Source organism: Odontesthes bonariensis, chromosome 1 (genome assembly GCF_027942865.1).
Source record: "Odontesthes bonariensis isolate fOdoBon6 chromosome 1, fOdoBon6.hap1, whole genome shotgun sequence".
NCBI classification, from domain to species: domain Eukaryota; kingdom Metazoa; phylum Chordata; class Actinopteri; order Atheriniformes; family Atherinopsidae; genus Odontesthes; species Odontesthes bonariensis.
In genome coordinates, this window is record NC_134506.1 from 10,512,849 (window position 1) to 10,537,197 (window position 24,349).

Genomic DNA, 24,349 nt, shown 5'->3' on the forward strand with positions numbered 1-24,349 from the left:
GTGGTATGTTAGTCTTAGTTTTCTGTAAATATTAATACCATCCTGAGGCTAATTGGTGCGGTTTTCGCGACGCTATTACAATTACAAAGCTGGAAAATAGGCGAATGTCGAATATAAAACCAACTTCACCCCGCTCTGCCTAGTCGGGATGGTTGAACCACACATGCGGGACGGATGAAACACCTTATTTTAAACAGAAACTATTGAGCTTACTATTTTTTTAAGCAACATACCGGACAACATACTAGTGTACTCGTCATTGCTCAAATTTCACATTATTTCTCAGAATATAAATAGGTCAAAAAAATATGTTTGTCAACGAAATCACGATGATTACAGCTGATCTTTATGCACGCGCACCCACTAATCTATAACGTGTGTCAATCGCCCCGACAGCGACTAATAATACATAAATCTTTTTTGCCACTAAACTTCGAAACTCTGACATTGCACACTTTAGGACATGTTTAATTACTAATTCACCTGTTGTATAGTCATATTGGTTGGTTTTCGAGGAAATCGCTGTGTTTCAAAAAAAAAAAAAAAAAAAAAAAAAAAAAAATAGCTGTGTTTCAAACGATTGGCGGCCAAACTATGGCGGCCAAATGGAAACTATGGCGGGCCGCCATAGTTTCCTCAATGTATGGGAAACACTGCACATCCAACATGTGCTGAAGAGGTGCACACGTTCTTCCTTTGTAAAACCTGTTTATGTGCACAAAAAGGCAAACACGTGTTTCATGTGTGTGCTTATAGTTTATGCATCTGGCCCCTGACAAACATGCTTCCAGCAAAACGTGACTGAACATTATGTTTAGTTAATCTTCACCCAAATGCGTGAGAACTAGGAGTGACGTCTGCCACTATAACTGCGCAAAAAATGTTTGCAAAATGCACTTTTCTAACTCTTCACCTCACGTGATTTCTAATGAACACAACACATCTAAGGGAATGAACCATACAGAGAGATTTAAATCACAAATTTTGGCTTATACAAAAACAGTCCTTTAGAAGCTAAAACTAATATAATTTGTATAGTAAGAAATACTGACCGTCATCCCATCATCATTAGCTCAACACAAAAACTGAATAAGCCGCCAGTTGAAGCCGCACCGAGCAGGCGGTGGCTCAAACTGACTGGGGAGAAGTTTTTTAGAAACTTACTTGGTGTGCCTGTGCAAACCAATCCATATACAAAGACTGCTCCCACACATATTCACCACATGCTGAGCAAACAGGGAATCTACAGCAACTCAGACAGTGGTGGTGCATTCTTCTCCGGTCTGTTTGTCCCAACAATATAGTCCGACGGTAGACTGCATTTTTCTACAAAAGCCTGACTGCTGCAGCTTTGATTTTGCTGCTGTACTCTGCACCACACCTTTATTCAGCCCAGTTAACTCTTCTCCTGGCACTGCAGCATGTGTTGCCTTGTAGATCCAGAGCTGGTGCTGCCCAGAACAGAGCCACTCGCCTGTTTCCGCATCCAGTCCAACATGCAGAACCTCAGCATCAGGAAGAAGCCTGGGGAACAAACCAGACCCAGGATTCATTCATTACGCATCTTTACCTTTTTAAACATCCTTTTTCAGAATCCATTTCAATTTTCAGTTCTTAAATACTTAGATTAGCCATGATATTAAGAACAACTTTGAACTTTGAATCGTCAAAGCGTGAACAAAGAACGTCTGAGGGTGTCCCGGGGAGCCTGACATTGAGCTGGGATCTTTGTGGATTGAGCTTGCTTCCCACAGATGCCATCAGATTGGTACCTGGAGAGTTTGAAGCGGGGGAGCTTAAAAAGCTCACTGCCCTACTGCTGGAGGAAGCTGCGACTGTAGGGTGAGTCCTGTTGTCATATGGGAGATGTGACTGGTCAGCAAAGCTGTTTAGGTGGGTTGTAACTGGTCCATGTGAGTGGCAGGATGCAGATTTTGCCAGCAGAATAGCTGATCAATGTATAAATATGTGCGTACTTTGAATGTGGATGCAGTCTAAAATAAGACAAGAATAGTTAACATGGTTTTCGTAGTTTTAGGATACTAAAACTTGTTTCATGTTTTTTTATTTAACCAAATGACGCTTCAGAGAATAATCTATTCCATTTGTGTTAGCTGTCAGGATGTGATAGGACAATGGTTTATAGCATTAATGCTAGAAAGTTACAAGGAAATCCTTTTGAGAAAAAAGTGTTTCAGCAGAATTTCCGTTTTCTTCGGCTTCTAGAAAAGGCAGCAAGCCACCTTTAATGTGATAAAAGAGGAAAATGTGAGATGCTGTCTGTGAGCATCTAATAGTCTAATAGTAATAATCTAATAATCTAGTAATAATCTAATAATAATAATCTAATTGTCTATACAGTGTTTACACACCTTCACTCTGTTGTCTCGGCACAATTCACTTGTGCATGCTAATAAAAAGTCTGTTCTGTTCTTTGTTCTGCTTCAAATGTCGTTTTAGAATACCTGTTGCTGTATTACAACACAGCTGTCTTTGAAGATACCATTCAAAATGTTGGCAAACCTGTTCATTGTTGCCACGAGTATGAGACGCAGACGTTGAACTAGCAGCATATGAAATGGGGTTAAGTGTTTGGACCTGAATCAAAAACAAGTGTGCTGCTGCCTGTGAGAGGAAATAGCTTTATGTCTGATAGGCACCAGCAACAGAGTCTCCAGATTAGCCATGGCTATGGTCTCATTCCCACGCTGATACAATAGACCTCTGTCTCCAAGTACAGTCAGCAATCTCTGAGCCAACAATAGCTGGCTTTTCATTCAGTAGCAAAGCAAATCTGAAGCAATCTTTTGAAAAAATATGAAAAGATTTGATCTGAGGCAAATAAACTAGGCTGTGCAGTGTTGCAAGAGGGTCGCGGCTAAGCTACATAGCCAGTAGCTGTAATTCAAATAGAGGAAGTATTATTCCTAACAAGAAACTAAAAGTCTTGTCGAATAGTCTTTTTGGTTTTGGAAGGTTCCAAAATGAGTGGAAAGGACCTGAAAGAATCTAATCAGCAGTCATTAAAGGAGCCTTTCGTATTCTCTTAAAACTGGGGAAAGGAGCTTCAGTGCTTCTTTATTATCTCCTTTAGCATACAACTGATATATGATAAGGGTGTATTAGACACAGTATCTAGAGCACTTTTTGTAGAATATTGACTTAACACATGTAATTTCAGTGCTGCAGACCCACGTCAAAACCTGGAGTAAGTGTGTTTGAATTCTTGTTGCAGCACGGTCGTCTTCTCACAAGTCCTTAAAGTGATGGTTCGGAGTAGGTTCACCCTAGGGTCATTTGAACCATGACATCCAGCCAAGTAGCCCACCCGAAGTTTTTCCGATATTGGCTGAACATCAGCCGAGTTACTGAGTTATCCCGAATAGCTTAGTACAAGCGCTAATGGAACCTGGCAGTATCTGATCATTTCTGTGTGTTCTCTGACTTACAGTTAGTTCCAAACATTCAGTTAACCCGTGTGTCTGTTAGAAAAAGGTACATAAATGAGAATACCAGTGCTAAGTTTATGGAAGTTATAGCTATGTCATCAACTGCGAGTGCAGAGACAGTTGATGAACTCTTAGATAACTTTAACTTGAAAATCTCAAATGTCATGGATACTGTTGCACCTGTTAAAAATAAGATGATCTTGAGCAGAAAGCGAACACCATGGAGAAACATTATGATGATAAAGGCCTTGAAAACAGAATGCAGGAAAGCAGAGCGTAAATGGAGAAAAACTAAACTTCAAATTCACCATGACCTCTACAAACAAAGTCTTTGTAATTTTAACCACGGGTTACTCCGCGCTAGACAGCAACACTTATCTGAAATGATTAATAAGAACATCAACAACACTCGTGCTCTGTTTGCTATAGTTAATAAGCTGACAACCCCCCCAAAACAGATAGTTTCAGAACTCTGTTCCACAGAAAAATGCAATGAATTTGCTTGTTTTTTCAATGAAAAAAAATCAAATCTATAAGGCTAAATATCAACATAAATCAGCAAAATAATAAAATGACACAAACCTTAAAACCACCTAGGAATCAATCAACTATGATGTCAGATTCAATACAGTTGACCAAAAAAACCATAGAAGAAACAGTCCAGCATCTTAAACCATCGACATCCTGTCTTGACACAATGCCATCTGACTTCTTTAAAACTATTGTAAGCTCTGTCCAAACAGATTTGCAGCAAATAATAAACTGCTCACTTCAATCAGGCACGTTTCCTAAACCCTTAAAATTAGCTGCCATCAAGCCACTCCTAAAAAAGACAACATTGGATGCTTCCATTTTAACCAACTACAGACCCATCTCAAATCTTCCTTTTATAGCCAAGATTGTTGAGAAAGTGGTTTTTAATCAACTCAGTAACTTCTTGAACTCCAGTGGACTCCTTGACAAATTTCAGTCAGGCTTCCGACCTCACCACAGTACAGAAACGGCTCTTAATAAAGTGTTAAATGACATAAGGTTGAACACTGACTCAGGCAAGGTGTCAGTTCTGGTATTGTTGGATCTCAGTGCTGCATTTGACACTGTGGATCACAGTATACTGCTGAACAGGTTGGAAACCTGGGCAGGACTCAGCGGGACAGTCCTAGAATTGTTCAGGTCCTACTTGCAGGAGCGGAGTTATTTTGTGACTATTGGAAGTAATCAATCTGATCGAGTGGCTATGACATGTGGAGTTCCTCAGGGATCAGTTCTTGGACCCCTTCTGGGCCTCTGGGTCAAATTCTGAAGAACTCTAAAGTCAACTACCACAGCTATGCAGATGACACATAGATATATCTTGCACTGTCTCCAGATGACTGCAGTCCTATAGAGTCATTGTGCGACTGCTTAGAGCAAGTCAAAAAGTGGATGAACCAAAATTTCCTTCAGTTAAATCAAGAAAAAACTGAGATCATTGTGTTTGGCAACAAAGAGAAGAGGTTTGCTGTCAGTAAACATCTTGAGTCACTGTCTCTAGAAACTAAAGACCAAGTCCGGAACCTCGGCGTGCTGATAGACTCAGACCTGACCTTCAACAATCATATCAAATCAGTCACCAAATCAGCCTTTTATCAACTTAAGAACATATCCAGAATTAAGGGTTTCATGTCCCAAACAGATCAGGAGAAGCTGATTCATGCTTTCATCTCCAACAGACTTGACTACTGTAACGGTCTTCTGACTGGACTCCCCCAAAAGAGTCTCAAACAGCTGCAGCTCATTCAGAACGCTGCAGCCCGAGTTTTAACCAGAACAAAGAGATCACATCACATCACCCCAGTTCTCAAGTCTTTACATTGGCTCCCGGTCAGATACATAATAGATATTATAGTTCTGCTGCTCGTCTACAAATCACGGAATGGTTTAGGTCCAGAATACATGAATGACATGCTAGCTGAGTATAAACCCAGCAGAGCTCTGAGATCTGCTGACTCAGGTCAGATAGTGGAGCCCAGAGTTCAAACTAGACACGGTGAAGCAGCTTTTAGCTGTTATGCTGCACACAACTGGAACAAACTACCAGCAGAACTGAAATCAGCCACAACTGTAAGCACTTTTAAATCCAGGTTAAAAACATTTCTCTTTCGGTGTGCCTATGGTTGAGTTTATATTTTTCTTTTTCCCCTCTTCTTTGATTGCTTTAATTTTTATTCTATTTTTTTTCTCTTTAAATTGCTTGTTTTTATGCTGCTTTATGCTGTTCTTTTAAATGCCTTGTCTTTATGTAAAGCACATTGAGTTACCTGTGGTATGAAATGCGCTATATAAATAAAGATGCCTTGCCTTGCCTTGCCTATCTCCAAAATTACCACACTAAAATCACATGCCATGACACCAAACTTCTACAGTAGTACAAATATGGTCTGTACTCACAAAACGATGCATTTGGAAGTTTGTACATAGTCCAGGAGTTTATTATTATCAACACAAGCCTGATAGCTTCTCTGCTGCTAAAGCTGCGTCGACTTCACTTCCTTGATCTGGGAGCTTCAAAGTAAGATGAGGGTTGATCTACTACTGTAGACAATAAAGTATATGCTATATTCTACATGAATTTTTATGAATTTTTATGTTGTACAGTTGTCAATTTATTTTATCAATGGAGAAATTGAGCAGCCTTGCTTTGTTGTCTACAGTAGTAGATCAACCCTCATCTTACTTTGAAGCTCCCAGATCAAGGAAGTGACGTCGACGCAGCTTTAGCAGCAGAGAAGCTATTAGGCTTGTGTTGATAATAATAAACTCCTGGACTATGTACAAACTTCCAAATGCATCGTTTTGTGAGTACAGACCATATTTGTACTACTGTAGAAGTTTGGTGTCATGGCATGTGATTTTAGTGTGGTAATTTTGGAGATACTGCCAGGTTCCATTAGCGCTTGTACGAAGCTATTCGGGATAACTCAGTAACTCAGCTGATGTTCGGCCAATATCGGAAAAACTTCGGGTGGGCTACTTGGCTGGATGTCACGGTTCAAATGACCCTAGGGTGAATCTACTCCGAACCATCACTTTAAGAAGTCCTCCAAACATCTTTCCTTAACCTCACAGCATTTAGACTATCATCAAAGACTTTTATTATTCAAAGACAACAGGAAGGGAGTCACTTCATCTTAATCTTTGCTATATCAGATGAAGTTGTTTAATTTCCTATGTTGCGTATCAAGTTCTCTTTGAACGGGGCAAAAAACCCTTAAGTGAGCATATACAGATAGGAAACCTTCAGCAAAGGTTCGAATAAGTTAAATAAGATAACATACACACATAAGTGTTTCTCTGCTGTTATAAAACCTCTTTAAAAAATAGGGGAAAAAAATCTGAAATATTTCACACAAGTTGATACATATTTTAAACCTAAAGTGGAGTCTGGAGCAACTGCACACCACAAACACAGACACAAACCTTGAAAGGAGTTTAGGATGCAGAAGAGGAAGTGGATGAAGTCTGACAGTGGTTCGATGTTTATTAAGGCCAGACCCCAAGTTGTGCCAAAGAGGCAGCTGAGGCCCCAGATGCTGAGAAAAGCCACTCGGTTCTGCTTCCATTCATCCCTGGTGCGGATCTCCCGGAAGACGAGGAAAAGCATCACAATCCCTGACAATACCAAGATGGTCAGGACTGTCATAGTAGTGAAATAGTGAGCTAGCAAGGCCTTACTGGTTCCCTTCATCCAGCACCTGCAGAAAACAAATACAATCAGTCTACCATTATTTCGAGATCTGTGTACTTTTACTTATTCACTGCCCAAGTATTGCTGCATGTTTCTTAATGGCAAGAGTCATAGAACAAAAAGCTTACATCAGATAAGGGCTGGAGATGTCATCGCTTGGCACCACTTCTCTCAGCCCATAAATATCACCCACTGCTGTCAGGATGACAACAGGAACAACGGGGAGAACTGGAAGAGAATATTAGAGGGTCATACATGTACTGTACATCACCGTCATAAACCACGAGATACATTTTCAGAAATATGACTTCACATACTCACCGAAGCCAACCAGGATCCAGACATAGGACTTTGGGGAGGGGCTGAAGACCATGTAGACCAACCAGAAGGTGTGGAACGCTTCTATGCCCATCCAGGTGAAGGAGCTGAGCAGCACATAGTGGAGGAATCCCCCCACCCATGTGCAAACACGCTCCCCTCCCACGTTGGCGAGGACCCCAGTAAAGAAAAAGAGCAGACTGAGTAAGGCCAGGGACACAGCTAAGCCCAGGTGGATGGGGATGGACTGCTCCTTTGATCGTTTCCTGAGAGGAACGTGGAGAGGAAATTAGGTTAGTTGTAATAAAATAATAATAACAATAAAAAATTGTTATTCATATAGCGTATAAACTCTTTAAAACATGGTATTACCTTTTCCTGCAGAGTAAAACAATGAGTGCAATGCAGCTGATGAAGGATATAGCGCAGCCCACAGACGTAATGGCAGAAAGTGCCAGCAGATGGCGCACTGGTCGAGGCTTCATTTCCTGCCAGTGGATAAAGTGCAATGAGCAGCGCAACAGGGCCAGTCTGTATTCTCAGTACTATGCATTTCATGCGTTTCCTCCGTTCGACGATTGTATTACTTTTAAGTTCTCTCTGTAGTTTGTTTGTCATATAAAACATAGCTGTTTATCTGCTGTTTGTCTTACCACCAGCACAGTGAAGTAAGTCAGATGGTTGCACATGCACTCTGTGTGTTCTGCTCCTCTCACTATTGTCTCACATCCATCCACCAACCAATTCACCAGCAATGGATCTGCACAAAGAAAATACAGAGTTCAGCTTATTCCTGTGTGTCACGGTACATAAAGTACAGATATACAGTGTGGTGTATAAAAAGAGGTTCTGATATTTATTTTAAAGGCTTCAAACCTTTCCGAGTGTCCCATGAAACGCATTTCCTTGAATGCTTTTTCTGAAATAAAGAGGAAGATGCAACACAGATTTATTGATGTCAGCTAAGCTTTGGATGTTCAGATATGCTTGTGACTGAAAGTGCTGCAACTGCAAACTGTGTCCTCAATGCAAAAAAAAGGTGGCTTGCTGACTGTGACCACATCGCCAAAGACGGCTTGTATCCAGACATTAAAAGGTGGTTCGATGTGCTGCCGTGTGCAAAACAGAGAAGAAGCAACAGACTGAGCCGAGTGAAGAGCACATTCTGTGTCTGGTTAGAAAAGAAACCTACAGGTGGTTTCTGCGTGTTGTCTGAGTCGCTGAACAACACAAGCGGACGTCATGGAAATAAAAAGGAACATCCCTTGTTTTTCGAACAGCATCTGCTGCAAAACCAAATGTGAGGGGCTGAGTTTGTTGAGCTCTATGGTGCACACAGTACAGTAAATGGCGTTATGGACATCAGTGTTTCACATCTTACTATATGAGTCAAAACCAGTGTGTTTAATTGAAGTAGGCCGTCAAATTTTTTTGTACAAACTAATGAGCCATAATAGGCAACAAAGTAGACAAACTTACAGGTATGACATCATGGTTAAAGCCAATCCTTATTGGCTCAGACAGATCTGCGATGATCTCATTCTCCACTGAAATATCCACCACATCATTAAGAAGCTTGACCTCGTTGTACCCCTCCTATAACACACAAATACATACACACTTCGTTACCTTCCCCTCTTGAAATACACCCTTTATATTTGCACATGGGAGAACAAAAGTGTCTGAGACTTAAAACATTCCAGTCGATACAAACAGTACAATGTCCACAACTCAAATCTTGGAAAGAAATGGCAGGTAGGCAGGGCATGAGGTCATCAAATATCTACGTTGACTGAGAGCAAACAACAGCTCACCTGGAACAGCGAGTTCTTGTTGAAGAAAGTAATGACCACTTTGCTTGAAGATTTTGTCAAATTGTTTAACACTCGAGGAAGGAGGACAGCTACAGCGGGCTCTGATAAACCTGAAGTGGCCTAGAAAACAGGATGGAAAGAGAGCACAGCATGACACAGCTAGCACACCATGGCTTCAGTTTAGTCACTTTAAAGTCAATACATAAAAGAAATGGACCCAATCAAAAATCAGCCAAATGAATTCTTAATTGTTGCAGTTAGATATGCAATGGAAGATCTTTGCATTGTTCAAAGCTTGAGACACAACTTGTACCGCCCAGCAGCTCTATTTGTTTGTAAGAACATCACCACCCCCACAGTGCAAACAGCTGTAATGAGTACATCTGTAGATTGCTGGGTGGTTTTATTTTAAGATACTTTGGTTGAAAATGTCAACTTTCTACATCCATCCTCTACTTGCCAGAAAAAAGCAGCCCCATTGCTCTCTCATGTGGCTACCCTGCCACCTTTTTTCTCAACTAAAACACCAGTGCCCTCGACTTCAAAGCCTGCTACTAAGTAGGTGCCTGAATAAAAATGGTTGCACAGCTGCAGGAGTAAGGCAGCCTTGCTGCCAAAGTGGCAACATCAAGAAGACAAACAAAGAAGAAATTGTTGGTTAGAGATCGTATTTTCCGAACGACTCCAAGTCTTTTTGACTGCACTGCTGTGTTAGATGCATGCTGGGAAAAGTCTTTAATCTTCACTCAGATTGGAGTTTCATGAAAAACAAAGCAACAAGAATAAGAGCTGGATGCTTGTTAGTTTGTTCAGGAAGAGATGCAGGTAAAACGCCGCAAAAACAACAATTACAGTGGTTACTGTTTATGATCAGGCCTTGGTGACATCAGTAGCTTCAACACAGAAACAGGTATGACTAATTATTGTGTCCTGTTCCTGCTGTGAACTAAGGTGGGCGTGAATCCACAGTCTGATGTGTTATTCTTCCCTGCTGTCGAGCGCAGCTTCTGTTCTGAGGATAACATATTGATTGCCGACACACTTTTTCTTTGGGTCTCCTCACGAGTTTTGTTGGTGCTCAAGTTTTAGGAATTAACTCAGTTGAGGAAACTCTCCCAAAGTGAAAGTGAGTTTCTTGTAACAGTTCTTTGTGAGCTTTGCCTTACAGATGATGTGATGTCGCTGCCTGTTGCCTCCTTCAACCCTGACTCAAATCTTTTAGCGCAGGGAGGCCTCGTCGCAGTCTCTCCAGTGCTGGAGAGAGAGATAAAACCCACACAGTCAGGATTTTAAGTTGAAAACAAAGTTATTTTAGTAAGACCACACCCTTGCAAAGTTTAATGCTTAGCTTCCTGTTTGGAGTCAGAATGTGTTCTGTGATTAGATTAACCTTCACTTGCAGTGGCTTTCACAAACAAGACAAAGATGAATGAGGAAGGGTGTTGTCAAAAATACACGTCATGATACTTCTGCAACAGATGGAATGGGTTTGATGAAAAAGGTGCGAAAAATTACTTGTTGAAGAAGGTCTGGTTTGCTTGTTTACATAATTTATCTGCAAAAAAAGAAAAGACAAAGGCAGACTGTTAAAATGAAGCCATAGTATCTTCTTCAGATTTAAGCAGATTCGGACTTATCTAAGCACAGTTTATTTGACCAAAGACAATAACAACTGCTGTGGAAATGTGACAGAAGTAGAGGACAGTTGAGAAAATATTTGGTTAATAATTGAAACATTAATCTTGATAACTACGGCCGTGTGAAAAAGTATTAAAAAAAAGCCATTGCTTGCAGAAAAATTTGCCAAAAGGCATGAAGGGGATTTCAAAAGCATATGGATGAAGGTCACGTGGTCAGGTGAGACTAAAACTGAATTTTCTTGGCCATCAAGAAAACGATGTGTCTGACACACCCAGCACCTCCCATCGCTCTTAGAACACCATCATTCAGCATGGTGGTCGCAGCATCATACTGTGGGGGGGACAGCAGGGAGTGATGGTTGGTGCTAAATATAAGGTGGTTAGTATATGGTTTATTCTTCGCGACAGATGTGAGAATATGTGGCATAACTTCAAGATTAATGGTGGAGCTGGAGCAGTTTCACTTTGTAGAATAGCCAAAAAATCCCACTTGCCAGATGTGGCGAGCTCATAGGGACATACCCTAAAAAATGAAAGTGCTCCAAAAGGTGGCTTTACAAAGTACTCATCTTGTGGAGGTGAGTACATATGAATTCATCAGTTTTCTTTGTACATTTTTTTTTTAAAAACTAATTTTTCTTTATATCTAATATTACCCATTTGGACTATTTTTTGTAGATTTGTACATAGATTCCCATCCTTCCTTACCGGTGCTAGTGGAACGTCCTGAAAAGTTGTAGGCTGTCAGTATTTTATCTGTGATGATGTCATCTTTGACTGCTCCATTGATGATTCCATACTTTGCTTCGGGTGCATTGGCACCATAACTCAGATCAGTGCAGCAGGAGTCCTTCGGGCTTGCAGGCCAGCACAGAGTGAGATTCCTTCCTCCAACCTAAACAGCAAAATAAAACAAACAAAACTGCATAAAATTGAAAAGAACATAGCTTTTTATCCTCTCCAGCAATGAAGTACTCTTAAGACTCCTACTCGTTTCACATGCATGCATTTTAGCACAACAAATGGCTTTATTTTCAGAACTGATGATCTGGTTTCTGAGTTAAAAAATGAAGCTGTTATGTTTCCACGCCTTCTCACATCGAGCTGACTTTGAAAAAAAGGAAGACACACTCAGCTTTGTTCTCTTTTGCTTTTACACTTTTACTTGCTCAATAGAGCAGGATGATCCGTTACAGATAACAAGTGAAAAACCTGAGTTATATTAGCTCTGAGATGTGAGAGATGAGGACCTGCTGGGCTAAAAGTTTTCTTTTTCTGATTTACCTTCAGCTTCAACTGGTCCAGCAGTGGCTCCCAGTACAGACAGAAGTCACTGTCCACCTCTGAATTAAGTCCAAATTTGTTGAGAGGAATCACATCAGACCTGGCACACTGCGCTGTGATCTTCCCATTGATGGACAGGGAGCTCTCATTGGCTGAAATGGAGATCCCACCACAGCCGGTAGAGAGGTTGACGTTCAGGTTCAGGGCGTTCTTGCCGTGACGCCAGGTGCCACAAAACTTCAAATACAGGTCATTTTCACTGGAAACTGTTAAAAAAAACGTACACAATGAAGATATAGAAACAAATCATAAACAAAAATTGTCATTTATTTTTTTCTTCAGCCACTTAATATGAAACAGTAGTATACGGGGTTTTGTAAAATGGTGTTCAGAGATCTGTTTTTAACTGTGATTAATGTGAAATTGTAAACAATTTCTGTCCATGGATCAACAGGTGTATAAAGTCAAATGTAGATGTGCTAAAGGACGTTTTAGTCATTTAATGGCCAAGCCACACAGGTGTGTGAGGTAAGCTTGCACAGCTATTGGGCAACTATTCTCTTACATTAGAAGTGGGATTGTCACAAGCTGTGACAGTCATGGACACCCACTATACCCGCTATTTCCATCCAATTTAAACATGAGGCTGTCATCGTCAGAGAAAATAAACTTTTGCCTGGGAGACATGGACGGATATGAGCACAGCATTCTGATAGGAGCAGTCAATGTTTCTTATAAAGTTGAATTCCTGTTTAAGGACATGTCGATTATTCAGTTATTTCAATGACTCCCACGTACAACAGGTGAATGCACAATATTCTGTGCAAAAAAATTATTGTTACCTTCCCCCTACTCTGTATTTCTTTGCTCTGACTTTGCTCTGGCATTTAAATGTTGTCAAATAGTTGTGTGGCGTGCACATCCATCGTTGTGTATACAAACCACTGTTGCCTCAGGAGTTATTGAGCTTTCTGTTGTCTTAGTGGATAATGCAGAGTTGCTGCACACACTTCAAGATATGACTCATCATTATTGCTTTCAGTCATCATTGGAGCCCTAATCTGACCCTTAGATAACTCTTTGTACAAGTGAAAGTTCACTGGTGGGAAGTGGAATTTTTCTCATGTCAGCAAAGAATACTCTCAGGGTTCCAAAAATGCACCACACCTATCATTTAGTGTTTTGAAAATAGGGATCTGATGACAAAACTATATTTGATTTAACGGGACATTTTAACGTCAAAACATAACAAAGCTGAGTGCTTCGGAGATCTGGAGCGCCTCAAGATGAGAGAAACAGCAGAAACATGTTTTGAAATTAAAAAAAGGTAAGTTTGTTGATCGTGTCAAGTGGCAGTCACATGTGACTCACCCGGTTAAGGGTTTATGGTGGTATGCAGGTGCTGCAGGTGTTCAGCCCTTGAAATAACTGACATTCTTTTCTCTGGTTTTGTTTTTTCTTCTCAGTCCAGCCTCATGCAGACTGATGTGTCTGTTATTCTGTGGTCATGTCAGCCATGGCATTATGCAGACATGTGCAAAAGATTTCATTGTATGGTCCATTTTTACATCTAGACCACACAGTCAAAATGAGGATCTTTTTCTGTTGTGAATCACTGACACAGAATGGAAGGCATAACCCTTCCAATGCTGAACAAAGGAAAACTTTGAAATGACTTTAATTTGAAAAACAAAACAAAAAAAAAAGTGGTGAGCTGCGACAGTTTCGATGGACATGTGAACGTGAGGAATAAACTGTGGTCCCAGTGAGGTAATCATACCGGCGCAGAGGAGGGGGATCAAGAAGAGCACAGTCTTCAGAGGATCCGTTAGTCGGGTCTCCATAACCAACAGCTGCAACACAGAGAGACAAAAACTGAAATACAGAAAAAAAAACAGGAACAGATCTATATTTCATTTCTGCATATGCATAAAGGACCAAAACAAAAACAGACATCCCACAAAATAAAACCAGGAGCTTATCAACTGGAGGATTAAATTCCTAAAAATGCCTCGTGTACATTCGCATTCAGTTCATGACTATACAAGGCAAATCTTTTAAAAACGCCAGCATATCCTTCCCACTGTCACTATGTGCAGACACACATCCTGAAGAAAACAAAGGGTACCCTGACGCAGCACAAGGTTGACATAATAAAACATTTTTTTATCAATACTATTCTTATCCAGTCGCCTGGTTTCTTATCTGCACACTCATATCACTGAATACAAATGAGTTCAGGCTCAAAATACACACTGGGACCCTTATGCGCTCTTATCAATGGAAACAGTCTTCCCCTTTAACTGCCAAATGCACACACGGACCAACAGCTCACTCTTTCCATCGTCCCTTTAATAAGTTCATTTTTCTTACTCCAGCGACGACGGCTAACATCGCTGATATCGACTGTTTTGGTTCTTAACAGTCAAGTGCAGAAACAGCAGGAGTGAGAGCTAAATAAAAGGGGGAAAAAAAGCAGTTTCCTTTAAAAAAACCCATTTTATGTAATATTACAGTGATGTCTAAACCACATGAATGCACAGCCATTTTATCAATGTTCAGTCTTGACCTCAGATGCAAGCTCATCCCAGACAGTTTTCGCAACACTGACAGACTTGAAAGGTTTAAGCAATTGGCCGCATGATAACACACTTCTCTGTTCTGTAGAAGAACTACCACATTTTGACTTAAACCAAACACTGATTCTTTGTGTGGGGAGACAGAGGCAGAGGCTGATTTTGGAGGGGAAACAGAAATGCTACAGTTCTCCTGAACATCATAGGACAGACAGGAACTGACTGAACCACAGACCATGTAGTAGGCAGTGACAGAAAGGAAATGATACTCTAATATTCTAAGACAAAGAGCAACAGAGAGCAGAAAATATACCTGACTGCATAGTCTTGTGGGGGGGTCAGTTCAGTTGGCTTTTTATAGAAGCGTATACCGAGACACACACCTGATATTTGAGCAGTACTTAAGACTTGGACAACAACACAAAAAGGCAGACAGAACAGTTAAAACAACACAGAGCAACAATGTGAAACATTTTCATGCCATTCTGGTTGTTCATCTGTCTTGGACTCGTACACTGGATATAATACAATGTATTAAGATGGACATACCACACCGTGACACTATTCATTGCTTAGTTGACTAGCGTATTGAGGCCTCAAGTTTGGCATTTTGGGACTCCTGTTAAAGGAGTTAACAGACAGTAAAAGCGAAAGCTGTAAAGTCTGTTAACAAGACACAGACAATGTAAGTCCCCGTCTCACTCAAGACAAATTCATGTGCTCCCTCACGTTTCCACACTTCTTTTACACGAGACATCATCCCTAATCCGGACTGATGACGGTCCAGGGTGATCCCGCCTCTCACTGGGACAGGCTGCTGCCCCCCTGCGACCCGGAACAGGATGAAGTGAGTAGATAATGGATGAATGGATGGATATCCTTCATCCTGGTTCAAAATTAATTGGATTTGTTGATCTTATTCAAGCAAGGTTTCCAAATCAACCCAGTGCTGTAATACCTCTGTTTCTTAGTTAGCTCAGGTATGTAACTAAAAGTCAAATACATTTGAACTAGTTTTATGTATGCTTATGTAGGCCAGTATCCTGTTGTTTTCCTTTCATCTCGACATCAGATACATTCCTTACTGTACTGAGGGGAAAAGTAGATAAAGGGCTCTAAAGGAATAACACAAGTCTGATCTCTTTCTCAGTTCAGTAAAATACGAAGCATTACATAAGTGGAAACTAGGCTTCGGCATATGACATTTTTTGTTTCACTTTGACAAAGGCCTGTGTGCATGCGAGTCAACCAGAACACCTCAGATCCGGAGGACAAGTGGACCAAATAGGACAAAGTAATAATGTTGAAAGCAAACAATATCACACAGCCTGGTTCTCACCTCAGCTTAATCCAAAAAATGTGTGAAAATGAAACTTCTGCGTAACGCGCAAGAAATCTTTGTGGTTTTTGTTCCCTTTTCTTTAATTGACATGAAATATTTAGGGCTTGCCACGGTGTAAATTCAAGTGGTTAATAATTGATTACGTATCATTTGTCATATAAATGATACGTTGTATTTTAGGCTCAGAAATGTTGTGATTTAGAAGTCAATGGGAATTAAACTGGTGATGTTCAAAACTAGTACATCAACCATTTCAGATTCATTGATCTAATTTTTTGAAAGAATCACAATTCTTACAGGCCAATTTTTGAAGACATCAGGGTGGTGTGTGACAGTAAAAACAGAATGCTATGATTTGCAAATCATTTCAACCCTAAATCCATATGTTTGACATAGCCTGTCCAATGACGACGTACTGAACAGGATAACTAACTTTGATAAAAACGTTGATCGACACAAAGTTGATTTCAGTTGGTCTGATTTCATAGTGCATAGTGTAGGCTTGTGGTGGTAGTAAATGCACAATGTGGCAGTGGTCTACTAACCTAAGGCATGCAGAAACCCGCCGCGGTTGTGCTTTGGTCGAAATAACCTCCCAAAAACATCCTCCATAGGAAGTGTTGATTGTTGCAATACTATTATAGTAATGTGTATTTTCCTGTAACATCATTATATGTGTTGTCCATCCATCAGTTTGCTTTACCCAGTTAATTCAGTTCAGGGTCACGGGGTATTTATGTTTTGTGATTTAGTAAAGAAATTAATAAAGAAGATTCAAAATTGAGTAACTTTTTCACGACATGAATTGTATTTGGTAACCTGACGGAAATTTCTACTTGTTCATTTTTGTCTGAATGATACGTTTCGTCATAAAAACGGATATTAAATCGGTGTAAATGGATCGGACGCACCACCAGTTGCAGAAAGGCTCCAGCCATGTTACATTCAGAATGGAAACACAGTTGAGTGCAGCTCGACTGGGCCCCAGGCTCTGAGCAGACTTTAATCAAAGATTTTTAAATCCCCCTTTTGTTTTGCCAGTGGTGGTGCACGGTTATCCTTTCCAATGCTGTTCATCCCAGATAAAACACTGACAACCCTGCAGTGTCATCAACATTGTGATGAAAGCGTGTGATAAAATCCGATGCTACATTTTCTGTCTCTAAGCTGCATAGTGAGCTCATTCAAAAGATGAATTTATTTGTCTCAACTGTCCCCATTTTCTCCAAACAAAACTTCTAAGTAGTTAAACAATAAATGTAACACAGGGTATGTTTTTTTTGTTTGTTTTTTTTTTGCAAATAAATCATAAATGATGCTAGGTTCACTAATGGCTACGCAAACAACAATGTCCAAAGTGGCTGAATTTGGGCCAACTAATGTGTTTTTGGGGTGAAATGATGACACATGCAGAAACTCAACAAGAAGATGCTACAATAGTCACTGCAGAGGCGGAGGTGAATTCATCACACTTCTGTGACTGACGGCATATTGGCAAAGATGACCTCAAGTTACAGAGAAGAGAAGAAGAACCAGTACACCATTGTCACCCCACCCAAAGATAAGTGTGAACACGCTCAGTTTCACAGAAATGTTTGAGGAGAGGCATAAATGAGCCCCATCGTCAACACAGCAGCCTTCACTATGTGTGTGTGTGTGTGTGCCTTCATGATAGTGAGTGGCCTGTAGAAAAGTGTCTAATATCCCAGTTGAGATTTACATTCAGTTACCCTGCATGGGGCACAAAGTCTCTGTATGCGTGTCTTAAGATGAAACGTGAAATTCCTTTCTCTGGCATTTAATGACAGAAGAATTTACTCTTCCTCAGTTCATAATTTTCTACTTTCCTTCCATCACACAGCGTTTGAACCTGCTGAATTGGCATGACATGTAATCTAACTCTTTTTCTACTCCCACGCCCACTCTATTGTCCCTGCACTGCAACCAGGCATCCATTCAGCAAAAGAATTCCCCTCTTCTTTCACTTCCCAGCTCTTGTGTGAGAGCGAGAGGCATCGAGCGAGCACTGGCATTAAGAGATTGTGTGTGTGTGACTGCGTAAAATGCAGACACTGCTCACCTACTGTGGCCTTAAGATTTCTCAGTTCAAAGTATGGCATCCACACTCATAATGAAACTGTGTCTTTAACTCTTCACAGCTCGCCTTCACACACCAAGACGGTAGAGGCCTCTTATTTGTGTGTGTGTGTTCGTGCATATCCTCCCGCTACCCACAAGCAAATGTGACAGACACCCCCGACTCCTCTGATGGCAGTGTTGTGCTTGGGTTTTCCAGTAAATGTTCCCCTCCTGAGTCATCGTACGGCGGTCTGACTCACTCGTCATTATTAATCATCTTTGCAGGTTTTGGTGAAGCTCGCAGAGTGGATTGGCAGCCAAAAAGCCGCATAATAGAGAGCTGGTGACAGACAGAGTGAGACTCCTCTCAGTGATGTTTCAACTATGTACAGATATGCGAGGGTAGATCACTTTTGTCTTCCGCCATACTGGTATTAAGGTGAGTCAAAGGCTTTACTGCTGCTTCAGTTTGAAAAATCTTACAACAGCTCCATATAGTGCCACTAAATAAAAAGAAATTCAACAGAAAATTCAATCAAAAGAAAACTAACACTCTGCTTTCTGTGATCAAATCTTTGCTTCTCTCCAACTTTCTGTGCTGTCATGTACTATATTTCATCACAGCTAAAGCCCCAAATTCAAATGAAAAAATGGATTTTCATGTTTTTTCATGAGTTGAAATTAGTGAGCAACATGAACCAGTAATCCCTAATTTGACACATCTAACTAGGCTGGGCAGTTGCAGTGGGACTTGTTGGTCATGGGATGGCTGTGCGAGTGCACCTGCACTTTCATCCCAATAAAAACTGGTCGCGCTTTAAATTATTCTGTGTTTACAAGTGAAATAATGACTGACAGAGTTAGACATGCCTCTCCCTCTCAGCAGGGGGAGACAGATGGGTGTGTGAGGTACAAGGCGTCCTCACAGGGCTGTCCCGGAGGCTCCCTTCCACACAAAGTGTTTACAGCTCGTCCAAAAAGATGCTAGATTAGGTGCATTTTTCCACACTGGCTGCTTTTCCATTTTTTGCTTTGTTTTTGGACAGTTGATAAATTGGCAACAAAATGAGGAGAAGTGCGGCGACCACGCAGCTCACATTTGTTGGGAGAAAGAGAGGGAAAGAAGAGGCCAGGACTGCGCTGTGAGTGGCTGAAGGAAAGGCTGTCTGATGCATCACCACACTGTACCAGTATAAACCCGTATTGTCTTACTTCACAAGTTTTTGGAAAGACTTTATAAATCAAAAAGTTGAATTAGCTCTCAGCCCTAATCTAAATCTCAAATCTTCATTTAATTTCCTATGATACGTGGGCCGTGTTTGCAGTACAGTAACTTGAAATTACCACTTCCTGCCTTCCTTCAGCAGTCTGTTAACACTTTTCATGTCTGTACGTCTATATTGCTGACTCGTCACCTAAAGGAAATACTAAAAAAAGATATCCCGATGAGTTGTAACCATTTGATGTCAGTTTTCTCTTGGACGAATCTTGAGCTCGCACACCACATTTTGGGTTCTACTGACGACAAAACTGTATCGATAAACCTGACAAAAGCGAGATTTGATTGGATTTTATCGTCCAGCAGCAGTTTGCAGGCGGCCACTCCTCCACAAGCAGCAGAGTGAGGCAGCGAAGAATGTGCAGGGAACAGTGAACCGTGGAACAAAAGCAGCTCTTTGTTGTCGAGCTGTGGAGGCGAAGTGACAGCGAGCATGAATAAGGGTCAGAGATCACTGGCTGATTCAGAGGCTGTTTAAAAGACGGGCGCACACGCGTACACCTACACAAATATACGCACACACGGGCAGCTCTCACTCTTTGCACAGTGTGGACAAAATAAAAGGGCAGGTATGCAGCTCAAAGGCTACTTTTAAAATTTTCAAACTGAAAGCTTTGTGTTTGAATGAAAAAAAGAAAATCTGTATTTTGGGTTTCTTGATTCATCCTACTCACCGTATCAGGAACAGTAAAATACAACAAAGGCCCCATGAGGAAATTTGCCAGGAAATACCTTCTTCTTACATTTGTTTCTGTAAGAAGAAGTGAATAAACACTCTTTATGCCAGAGGAACTGCCTCTGCCAGTTATCATGTTGGTTTCCCTGTGTCACAATACAAGAAGCGAGCAACGTGTTGTGGTTGCTGTTGCTGTACATAACACGCTGTTAGCGGCACAGAAGTCTGTGAAAACATGTCTACAGTCATGTATCCATCAGCTCCTGAGTACGTTTCTAAACTGAGACGTCTACAATCTATTTGTAATGGTTTTCATGTTCCCACACGCAGCAAATGCTGAAACTAAAACTAAAAGAGCTGCATCATAGCAGCAGTGAGAATATAAGCCCTCTGCACAGAAATGTTCTGCGGGAGATTGGAAGTAATATGGCCGGCGTGGAATGCTCCCTGGGCTACATTTGAGTTGCATTCTTTGTAACAGCACCACAGTGATGCACCGTGCACGCCTGTGCACGTGTTTATGTGCTCTTTTATCTGTATCGTGACTTTTATCTGGTGAGGAAATTGGAGGAGCAGGTGGAATGCTGCAGATAGGTCCTTCAGGACCATGAATAAATCAATAAAACGACACACACACACACACACACACACACACATACAGACAGACAAAAGGCAGCATATTATTAGGCCTAAATCACCTTGTGTGTCTTTAGGTGTGGGTCACGAGGTTTAGTTCGCCATTAAGGGCTTTCTTTTCCGCATTATGAAAAATTATGTCAGCACAAAGCAGAAGGGGTTTCTGAAGTGACTCTCACAGCCACATCGTTTGTATTTGCAGAAATAGGTTTTTTTTTTTAAAAAAACAACAACAACAACTGATGTGTCATTTATTGACTTTTGGTTTCAGTCGTTTCTCTGATCTGCCAGGTTCTAGATCTTGAAAACAGGGCAATGCCCTCGTTTCATACTCATTTTCGCATCTTTTTTTTCTTTCTTCTTCTTCTTTGAGTGAAGTCTTTTGATTCCACACCTTGGCACAGCCAGGAAACCACATACTACAGCTGCACAGAGAGCAGGTTAGAGCAATAAAGTCCCTGCTCTGTGCCTTTCATTTACACCTTTCAACACCAACAACAAAAACCTCACCACTTCGTGCAGGAAGGCTTATGAAGATGATGAAGACCCGGTCACTGTAAATCCAACAAGGGCCAGGAAATAAAAACATCAGCGCGTACGTTCACTTAGAATAAAAAAAGAAAAACGATAAAGTTTCATTTGAATGAGGGGCCAAATGCAATTTAAAAAGAACAACAAAGGAGTGCAAATCAGTCTATTACAAAATACTGCTTTTATAATCAATTTAGGACTTTTCAACGGTATGAAACGGACATGGTTTGATTCATGTCCAAATGAGAATAACGATGACTTCCAGAATATTAATATTTATGCCACCGTTTGAGGAAATTAAAATTAAACTGTGACAGTGTTTAGTTTATAATAGGCCATTCTGTAACTGAGCTGCTTATAAATATAAAACCCTCCACAAGTCATATTCATAGCATTATAAACCATTAGTCCAGCGTGAAGCAGAAGAAGAGGGCTAACCTTCAGGGGTTCCAGCAGTGCTGTCGGGGGTCCACCTGAAGTCTGCTGCACGACTTTCAGATGCTCAACGCCGGAAAATGAAGCTTCAACTGGATGTTTCACACAAAGTGATACCAATGAGAAATAACAGAATAAGTCCTTTGGTTAAAAAAAACAAAACGCGGCGATAACTTTGGGAATGGAAACTCCAATTCTGTTGTCCGTCATGTAAAAGGGACTCAGGTTGATCAGCTAAAAAAATAAAATCCTCGTCACAAGCTTTGAAAAATATTTCTTCAGTGTCCGAACGCTCGAGACACATAAGATATGATCTGAAATGGAAAAGTGCGCAGAGAGAGAAGCGGGTGCGCAGAGCTGACCACTGCGTCCTCACGTGCGAGAAGAGAAACAGTCTGTCACTCTGAGTGAAAAGCTGCTGTTTCCTGAAAGACTTTCACAGTAACACGCTGCCAGCTGCAGAGGAGTCAGCGAAACGCTCCGTGTATTTATTCACAATTTGATAACGAATTTGTTCACAAGTCAAACGTGTTTTTCTCTTTTGTTTTTAGAAAAAATAAAAAAGCAATCACAGTTTTGGCCCAAAAGCTTATAATTTAGGAAGCTTTACCAAAGGCATATTATATATATTCATAAACCACGGCGCTATTTATTTATTCTTTCACCCCCCCCCTCTTTTTTTTCTTTTCTGTCTTTTTAGCGAATTTAAGTGATTATTGTACAAATCCCCCCTCGTAACCAAATTTGCGCTCTTATTTTGATGTACAGTCCCGTTCTGTAATTCTTTTCTTTGCTATTTCTGTCTCACTTGACCGTTGTCAGCGCAACAAGGTGTGAAACGTGAAGATTGGCAGGGAAATGGATGGGTATGGGAACAGAGGGGGGCCTGAGGGGCCTAAATGGGAGTACAGCCAGTAATTTGACTTTTTAAAGCCGCTCTCATCCATGAAGCAGACAAATAGCGCTACAAAGTTTTCAGTGTCTTTTTAACGACAAAATAACCACATAATGTCATTGTTATCGACTTATAGCCTTTTATTACATTAGCCTTTGCTATCACATCCTTTAATCCCTGTAATTAGATTGATATGGATTGAAAGTGCACATTTGTGTAGATCCCACGTTCAGTTCAGGATATTGCAAATGGAATTCTCAGATTGAATTAAGAACTCCTTAGGGTGCCTTTAGGTGCCAGCACTCTTTAAGAGACCTGTCAATCTGTCTGTGGGTGTAATAATAAAGGACCATGTCGGCCAAAAGCCTTGAAAGTGGCTTTTCTGTAGGCCTAGACTGTTTGCTACAGTGGCAGTGGGGGAGCCAGTGAATGATGGCGCACGTATCTGGTACTTGTCAGGTTTCAGTTATCACCGCAGACCACATCTTGATTGTACATAAGCTTTAAAACAAAAGAAAGAAACAGTCCTGAAGATAAAATGCAAACATAGCCAACACATGAGTGTTTTGGGGATTAAACGTAATCTTCCCTGAACAGCTATAAAAGAGAAATGAGACTTGTCATCAGCTTCATTATTGCTTCCTTCCGTCTTTCAATGAAAGAAAAATGTAACCAAGAGCGTTACTGCAACTACTGAACACCTCTACCATTCTGCAAAACATGGAGCTGCAGGTGTGGAAGAAGGTTAAAGTTTAAGCCAGCATTCTTAATGTCTGATGCCACTAATGGCGCTTACTCAACAGTCCAAACTGCATCTTGCAGCACAAAGGTTAAATATTGAGCTTAGGTTGAGGTTCTCCTTTCGATACTAGAGGAAAAAAGAGGAAAGAGGAGGGAGAAGAGAGGAAGAAGCACCGCTCTGATGCACCTGGCCCCTGTCCTCTCTTCTGTTCAACCGTCTACGTGAGAGGTTGTGTGTGTGCATGTAAGCGTGTGGTTGCGTGTGTGCATGTAAGCGTGTGGTTGCCTGTGTGGCGCAGGATGTGTCCGTTGAATTGCGTGGGATAATAAACGGCCCGCTGTCTCTGTGATGACAGGTGTGCTTGGGCTCTCTCTCTCTCTCACACACACACACACACACACACACACACACACACACACACACTGACGCACAAATGTAGAACACAAACGCAGACAAAAGTGACAGTACACTTATGACCCCCCCCCCCCCCCCCCAAAAAAAAAAAAAAAGCTGCTGTGAGATTCGGAAGGAAAGAGATAGTGAGAGACAACCAAAGAACTGATGAGAGGCAGAGAACAGTGAGAGGAAAAAACAGATAAAAAGCTCCAGCCGCTCCAGTCAGCAGAGTTTCAAGCCTACACAAGTTTGTTATCTTCTCGTCCATCTCCATGCAAGACCATAAAGGCTCTGTGAGCGTCTGAGTTCCTCTCTTAATGGATGAGCTATTAGGGCCCCTGGCATTACCAGGGAAGGGAGTGAAGCAGCAAATGTTTGGTCATGCTTGTCATCTTGCGGGGTTAGCTTATTGGATATCACTAAAAGGAATCTCCAGACGTGGTTAAAGGAATCCACGATCGTCTGAACTTGACTTTTTAGATGCAGTCTACCATGTGACACAGCGGTCAATTTACCTGAATGGCAATGTT

The 24,349-nt window shown here is 41.1% G+C and overlaps 1 protein-coding gene across 1 annotated transcript; it reads right to left on the bottom strand.

The window, feature by feature from the left end:
- Positions 1-536: 536 nt before the first annotated feature.
- LOC142384411 (adhesion G-protein coupled receptor G1-like) lies at positions 537-22,178 on the bottom strand. Its single transcript, XM_075470680.1, has 15 exons — positions 21,790-22,178; positions 14,013-14,085; positions 12,233-12,498; positions 11,657-11,843; positions 10,824-10,863; positions 10,475-10,562; positions 9,309-9,428; positions 8,974-9,090; positions 8,371-8,413; positions 8,148-8,254; positions 7,867-7,982; positions 7,498-7,760; positions 7,305-7,404; positions 6,909-7,183; positions 537-1,524 (listed from the first exon to the last, which is right to left on the bottom strand). Exons 2-15 carry the CDS (start codon positions 14,074-14,076, stop codon positions 1,397-1,399), a joined length of 1,914 nt encoding a protein of 637 aa, XP_075326795.1. The 5' UTR covers positions 14,077-14,085; positions 21,790-22,178; the 3' UTR covers positions 537-1,396.
- Between the last annotated feature and the right edge of the window lie 2,171 nt (positions 22,179-24,349).

Excerpts from the sequence above, each read along its gene's own strand:
- LOC142384411 (XM_075470680.1), bottom strand. The coding sequence starts at position 14,076 with ATGGAGACCCGACTAACGGATCCTCTGAAGACTGTGCTCTTCTTGATC. Across the intron at positions 10,864-11,656 it reads AGGACGTTCCACTAGCACCG|ATAAATTATGTAAACAAGCA; the intron begins GTAAGGAAGGAT and ends CTTTTTTTGCAG. Across the intron at positions 8,255-8,370 it reads TTCATGGGACACTCGGAAAG|ATCCATTGCTGGTGAATTGG; the intron begins GTTTGAAGCCTT and ends TTCTTTGTGCAG.